This window comes from Abrus precatorius, unplaced genomic scaffold (genome assembly GCF_003935025.1).
Source record: "Abrus precatorius isolate BTA unplaced genomic scaffold, Abrus_2018 Scaffold2, whole genome shotgun sequence".
NCBI lineage: Eukaryota > Viridiplantae > Streptophyta > Magnoliopsida > Fabales > Fabaceae > Abrus > Abrus precatorius.
This window is the reverse complement of record NW_020874362.1, coordinates 19,855,151-19,862,582: the sequence shown is the minus strand read 5'-3', so window position 1 is coordinate 19,862,582 and position 7,432 is coordinate 19,855,151. Positions and strand designations below refer to the sequence as shown.

The 7,432-nt window shown below is 30.7% G+C and overlaps 1 protein-coding gene across 1 annotated transcript; it reads left to right on the top strand.

Moving 5' to 3' along the window:
• The first annotated feature begins 207 nt into the window (after nucleotides 1–207).
• On the top strand, nucleotides 208–7,003 carry LOC113858488 (protein DETOXIFICATION 29-like). The gene is made up of 7 exons (XM_027491169.1): nucleotides 208–701; nucleotides 942–1,483; nucleotides 2,215–2,301; nucleotides 5,691–5,747; nucleotides 5,876–6,233; nucleotides 6,614–6,700; nucleotides 6,811–7,003. Exons 1-7 carry the CDS (start codon nucleotides 393–395, stop codon nucleotides 6,898–6,900), a joined length of 1,530 nt encoding a protein of 509 aa, XP_027346970.1. The 5' UTR covers nucleotides 208–392; the 3' UTR covers nucleotides 6,901–7,003.
• The last annotated feature ends 429 nt before the right edge of the window (nucleotides 7,004–7,432 follow it).

Sequence of the window (7,432 nt, the reverse complement as noted above, 5' to 3'; positions counted from 1 at the left end):
AATAATTAATTATAATTTATGTTGAATATTATAAATAATAACCAACATATAATAATACTTTATAATATATTATATAATTAATTTCTTTTTAAAAATATCTAATTAAAGTGTGAACATGTAATCAGTTTACTGTCCTTAATACTAAAATAACACTACTAGAACAAACTAGTGATATCTGACCCGTCTTCTCTCCTCATGGGCAGTTGTTAGGATAGGATCATATCATCATATGTATGCTAGCTACTTGATATTTTACCTTTTGTCTTTTATCCTTTTCTGCCTTTCTTCTAACTACCAATGATAAATCATAATGGTAAAATCTGTTTAGAGGGATCGATTTCTTCTTTTTATATACGTGACCTTTATCATTTTCAATTCTGTCTTGGGTGACGATGGAGGACAACAACCAAACTCAACCACTTCTCACGCCGCATGCGCAAAACCATGCCCCGGACACCGCAGTCTTCACCACCGAATCTGACGACATCGCTCCAATCGCCGGCACCGGAGATTTCGCCCGGGAGTTCCTCCTCGAGTCAAAGAAGCTCTGGTACCTCGCCGGCCCCGCCATCTTCACCTCCGTTTGCCAGTACTCCCTCGGCGCCATCACTCAAGTCTTCTCCGGCCAAGTCAGCACCATCGCTCTCGCCGCCGTCTCCATTGAAAACTCCGTCATCGCGGGCTTCTGTTTAGGCATCACGGTAAGTAAATAATAATGATATTATGGTTTCATAGAAAAATATTTATTACACGACTCTTGTCGTGGATCTTTGAATATTTGAATACACGTTAAAAATCATTTATTATATTTTCAATAAAATAAAGTTAACAAAGTTGAAAAAAATGCAAAATAAAATAAAATTGAGTTAAGTTAATTCAACGCGTGATTAGTTAATTAATCCGGTGATTAATTATTTAATTTGGATTGGGGTTGGACGCAGCTTGGGATGGGAAGCGCGTTGGAAACGCTGTGCGGGCAAGCTTACGGAGCGGGGAAACTGGATATGTTAGGAATATACATGCAGAGATCGTGGGTTATAATGAACACTACAGCGATTTTTCTGAGCCTTCTCTACATCTTCGCGGAGCCGCTTCTGAAGCTGATAGGGCAAACGACAGCGATTTCGGAGGCGGCGGGGATGTTCGCTCTGTGGATGATTCCGCAGCTGTTCGCCTACGCTATGAACTACCCAATCCAGAAGTTCTTGCAGGCGCAGAGCAAGATCATGGCTATGGCGTGGATTGCGGCGGCGGCGCTGGTGCTGCACGTCTTGTTCAGCTGGCTCCTTATGTTGAAGCTTGGGTGGGGTATGGTGGGTGCTGCGGTTGTGCTGAACGCGTCGTGGTGGTTCATTGTGGTGGCTCAGCTTGTGTATGTGTTTTGTGGGTCCTGTGGTGAGGCTTGGAGTGGGTTCTCCATTCAAGCTTTTCACAATCTATGGGGATTTGTTCGCCTCTCTCTTGCCTCTGCCGTTATGCTCTGGTCTGTCTTGTTCTAATTTTAAATACTTTTCAATATTCTCCGATCTTTCAAGGTTTTATTAACTAATTATTCTGGTTGCGAAAATTATTTTAATCGAACTTATATAAAGAGTATATTAAAAACTATGATAAGATTGTATTTAAGATAATTTTTAATTAACATTACACAAGCATTGGTTAATATTTTTTATATTTCAAAAATTAAATATAGAAAAATATTATGAATATATTTTTTAAAACACACTCCTTTAATTTTTTTTTAGTATTAAAATGCTATTTTATTAAATTAATTTATTTTTTAATTTTTTTAAAATTAAATAATTATAAAAAGTATGTCTAAAAAATACATTACTAGTTTTTATTACCTTTCTCTTCAAAATATTTATTTATTCACCTTTCTATAAAGAGAGTAGATGTTGTTGATGAATATTTTAATAATAATAATTATTATATTTTTTATTTTTCACCTTATTTTACTTTTCATTGTCTTTTATTTCTTTTTTTATTTTTTTATTATTGTATACATTTTAAATATTGAGTGTATAACAGACAATAAATATTCTTGAAGCTTAAAAAATTAACATGTGCATGGAGATATATTGTTCTTGTGTTTGACTTACCACAGTTAATTCTCCTTGACATGGTTTTTTGTGTATGGTTTTTCGAAAAATGCTAAACGGTTATCATCTTTATTTTTCAATATATATTTTTAAGATTCCTTATGTTGTGCAGCCTTGAAGTGTGGTACTTTATGGCCCTCATACTGTTTGCGGGGTATCTCAAGAATGCTGAAGTTTCGGTCGATGCCTTGTCAATCTGGTGAGTCACTCCCTACAGACTACTGATCTTTAATTAAGGGGGAGACCCCATCAACCATTATTTAGTACGTCGTATAGTTTTATTTTTATATTCATTTTTTACCTTCTATATTTTTTCCCTTCTTTATCGTTCTATTTTTTAAAAAATTATCATCTAAAAAAAATCGTATTTTCTCTTCCCTATTAAAATATAAACATCTTTCTTTTATGTCTTCCTCCTTCTTAGAGACAAAAACATTTCAACATTGTAAAAATTCATTCTACTTTTTCCATTTAAGTCAAGTGTTGTGAGCCGTGATGCTCGACCATCACATAAAATTTGTGTAACATTATCTTACTTACACTTTAATAAAAATAAAAATAAAAATAAAAATAAAATACTCTACTAGGTTTAAAATATATTTTTAGTTGATTTAAAGTCTGGCATTTTTTTTATCCAAATAAGATATTAAAATAATCTTTTAATGACTTGTTGGACAAATATGCTTGACCTAAAATAAATAAAAACTCGGTCATAGCCTTAAATAAAAAGGTTCATCCATTTTTTTTCCCTACTAAAATGTTAAATAACACAATACTTACTAAAATATAAACAAACTTAGAAATAAAGAATGTTTTATAACAATGTAAAAAGTATTACATCAATAAATTAATCTTATATCATAATATTAAAATATTTTGCAATAATAATAAACTGAGATTAAACTCCTCTTTAAAATTCATACTACGTTGAATGAATACATAGTTATTACAACTGACACTTTAATGACTTTTGATCACAGTAAAAGACATTACAATCGAAGTTGATTAGTAAAGTGAATTATATTATTCTCTCTGAAATATTTCATGTAGCACATATATATACCAGGAATCGATAGAATACAAGTAAACTACTACACTGCTTTTATTATGTTTTTTTTCCTTTAATCATTCTTTGATAGTTCAATTACAACTTATACACTTTGTAATTATAATTTAATACAGTCACTCAGAAGTAGAGTTTTCTAATTATAATCGTTATACATTTTATTTAAAATGAAAAATGCAAGTACATACCAACTCAATACGCCCTCACGAAGTATTCATTATTTTGAGATTGTTTTTCGTACTTAAATTATTAGTTACTCATTTTCTTTTTTCGAATATCTCCCCATTATTGTTTTATGAGTACACTTAGCATAAATAAATAGATAGATAACATTAATACTGTATTTTATATCATTTTAAACATTTTATTTATTTTTAAATATATTTTTAATGTATATATCTTCTTAAAAAATAGTTATATATAATAACGTATAATAATATTTTTATTGGTAACAATTTGTAATTGTTACACTTGGACAACGTTTGATTTGGGTGGGGGACAGAGACACTTAAACAGATACACGGAAGTATATATATTATGTTTGGCTAGTGTTTCGCTAGAAAGACAGAAACACAGGAATACAAATTCGAAAGCATCAGTATACTTCTTAAAAAAGGAGACACTAATATCTCAATTTCAGAGACACAGAGAGTAAACTTGTAAAAATAAAAAAAATAGATACTAATGTCTTTATCTTTATTGTCTAAGTGTCTTTTTCTTCATTATTCAAGAATGGTAACTAAACGTCTTAAAAAATAGTTGTATAGACAACTTTTTCCTATCAAATTGGAAATGTTAATTTATATATCATTGACATTTACCGTTTACCGCCTTGAATAACGTTCTTGGCTTAGGTTGTTTACGGATTTAATACATTTTTATATAAAAATTTGTATAAATTTAAATATCAAATTTATTCAAATAATTTTTTTAAAATTTTAATAATTATATCAATATATTTTAAAATAAATTAAAAAATATAAAAACCATAAATTGTTTTTAAAAACTTACTGCAAATTCTCTAAACATTTCATTACTCCATGATTTTAATATCATTATGTTGTAGGCCCCCCTGCTGTTGCGCCATAGTTTTAACGTGCACACACACACACACTTCTATTCTATGTTATGTATAAAGATTTCCCAAAGTCTACTGCACTCCTGACCAAATTAGAAAGTTCCTATTCCAAAGTCATCCACATCGCGAGATGACCATAGATACATAACTTAATTGTATGCTAAGTATTTACAAAAGTTTCATTTAACTTGGATTTCCCAATTTTGTTTCTCTTACCCTAACATGCATATCATGTATTTGAAAAAATTTCATGTAGTTTGTATATGTTTCCTCTTTTTGTGTCAATTATTTACAAAAATAAAAATAAAAATATAGTTTACACTTTTTGTTTGTCTTACCTTAACTTGTATGTCGATTACGAAATTCCATTTTTTTCACTTCTCCTTTCTTTTTGTCTTCCCTAATCCACTTCAAATAGTATATTAGTTGGTAGTATGTCTCTACTGAATAATACCGTTCATCGTCGAAAATTAACATATTTGCTTTTGAACTTCATTTTTTTTATATATATTTTTACACTTAGCGTGTATATATATATATATATATATCTTCTTTTTATTACATAATTCGTTATACTTTTTTTTCCTCTCCCTATCTCCGTTCTTCTACCCATTTCACACCCCCAGAAGCTTTTTATGATGAAATTGAATCAATTACTGTGTAAAACTTAAGAGGAGTACGATATAAAACTGGTTTAAAGGGTATAATAGCAGAGTACAACAGGCTCAAAGGATGATCAGGCTTCCTCCCATTCTCAATCTCTTACCTTTAAAAGGAAGACCTTGTTTTATCCATCTCATAAAAGAGACGACCCACACCGACACGCCCCATGCATTCTCATGTTCTCCACTATCAAATAGATCGTTACATGTGCTCTTTACCCTCGAGTGGGTTATTTCCCATTGTCCTACTTATCTCCTAACCCTTTCCTTCTGTAATCCTTGACATATTTTTGGGTCAAAAGCATACCAACCCACTACGTCGAGTGAAAAACAGACACAACAAAGTAGTTTTTTAGTATAGGGATCTATGAAACAAAATTTAAATTCAAAACTTTTATTTAAGAAAAAATAAACATGTATCACTTAAATGGATTACCCGTTCATGCATATAAAAGTTTTAAATGTAAACTATTAATAGGTGGGCGCCTATTTAAACTCATAAATATAAATAAAATAGTGCATAAACCTACAAATTGACATTGAAGATTAAAAGAATATGAAGTATTAAGTTTCCCTTCTTGTTTTGTGCTATTAATCTGCTCAATATGAGACTAAGGTATGTTTATTTGCATTTTAAAGAGTTTTTTTTTAAAATTAAAAATACATGTAATTTTAGTTTTTTAAAAATGCAAACAAACATATTCTAAATTTATCTTTTTTTTCACCTTGTTTGAATTGGTTCAAACAATGATGTACCTCGTCTTGTGGTATTGAATTTGCAGCATGAACATATTGGGGTGGACCATCATGGTATCCTTTGGAATGAACGCAGCCGTAAGGTTTGTTCTTGCCAAACGCACCTTCCTCTGAACGTGCTTCTAGCTAGCCTTGTATACATCAACTAATACAGCTTAGAAAGTCTCCAAATATGATTTAACATAATTTCTATAAAAAATTATGCATGCAGTGTGAGAGTGTCCAATGAGTTGGGCGCATGCCACCCAAGAACGGCAAAGTTTTCACTTGTGGTCGCTGTGATTACTTCGACTCTGATTGGTCTCTTACTCTCACTGGTTCTGATCGTCTTTCGGAAGCAATACCCCTTTTTGTTTTCAAATGATTCAGAAGTGAGAGAAGTGGTGATGGAGCTGACACCATTATTGGCCTTTTGCATAGTCATCAACAACGTGCAACCCGTTCTTTCAGGTGTTGCCGTTGGGGCAGGTTGGCAAGCAGTTGTTGCTTATGTGAATATTGCTTGTTACTACTTGTTTGGTATTCCAGTGGGCCTTATTTTGGGTTACAAGTTTGACTTTGGTGTCACGGTGAGCTATTTTCTTTATCTTTCTTTCATTATTTACTTTATATTACTTGCTTTTTCTTTTCTATTACTTGTAACTCAAATATCATTTCACTTAGTGAAAAAAGAAAAGAAAAAGTAAGCTCGAAACCTGGACGACAGAAGTACACGAGTACATTCGAAACACGCCAAGCACTAGAAAACATGCAACTTTGCTACACGACAAAATTCCCATCATTGAACTTTAATCTTTTGAATATTTGCATTATGGTCCATTCATAATAAAATCAATAAAGGAATCAAAATATGTTCAAACCTGGGAGTTGGGATCCGTATGTCCATCTGGGAAAATATAAATATTTATCAATAACAACATGTGCATTTATAATTATTTATGATTTTCAGGGGATTTGGACTGGAATGCTGTCAGGGACCATCTTACAAACTTGTGTTCTTTTTTTCATGATCTATAAAACCGATTGGAATAAAGAGGTATATGTATTGATTGTAAAAGGAAATTGATTTGGTGATATGATGAGGAATGTATATTACAGATCTAGTAAATATGTTCATTACAGCCTAATTTTAATTGTAAATGACAGGCATCCCTGGCAGAAGATAGGATAAAGAAGTGGGGTGGGCACGAAGATTCCAAAATGCATGATGTTAGGAAGAATGATCAAGAAACATGAAGTTTCTGCAAACTCTAGCTGCAGGTAGTAACGTACATTTTCTTTTGTCGAGCCCTCTGATATAAATGTTTTGTGCGGTATTTCTTTCCCTAGGGTCCGGTGTAGACGATTGTGGCTTTTATTTATTGATTTTTGTTTTATAAGAAAATATATTTATAAACTCAAATTAAATTTACAACATGAGTTTCGGATACGAAGTTACAAATAAGTGAAAAGAAAAAAAACGCATTGGAGTACACATCTTAATTAAATATTTAATCATTCAATAAATTTTTTATTATATGCCAATTTATATTACAAAATTGATCATAAAATTTATTAAAATACATTAAAAATCTTACTTTATTAATCTATTTTAGAAATTTTATTTAAAATAAAATTTTAAAAAAATTATAAATTATTTCTATAAAATCTTTTTAACATATGTTTAGAAAAAAATTTAAAAAAAAACGAAAAAACATTTTTTTAATTTTAAATTAAAAAATATATTATTTATGATATTAAATATATAATTAATACTTTAAATTTATAT

What these genes read in the sequence shown, in the direction of transcription:
- LOC113858488 (XM_027491169.1), top strand. Translation starts at nt 393, where the DNA reads ATGGAGGACAACAACCAAACTCAACCACTTCTCACGCCGCATGCGCAA. An exon ending in GGAATGAACGCAGCCGTAAG is followed by an intron (nt 5,748 to 5,875) that starts GTTTGTTCTTGC and finishes TTATGCATGCAG; the next exon opens with TGTGAGAGTGTCCAATGAGT. An exon ending in AGTTTGACTTTGGTGTCACG is followed by an intron (nt 6,234 to 6,613) that starts GTGAGCTATTTT and finishes TATGATTTTCAG; the next exon opens with GGGATTTGGACTGGAATGCT.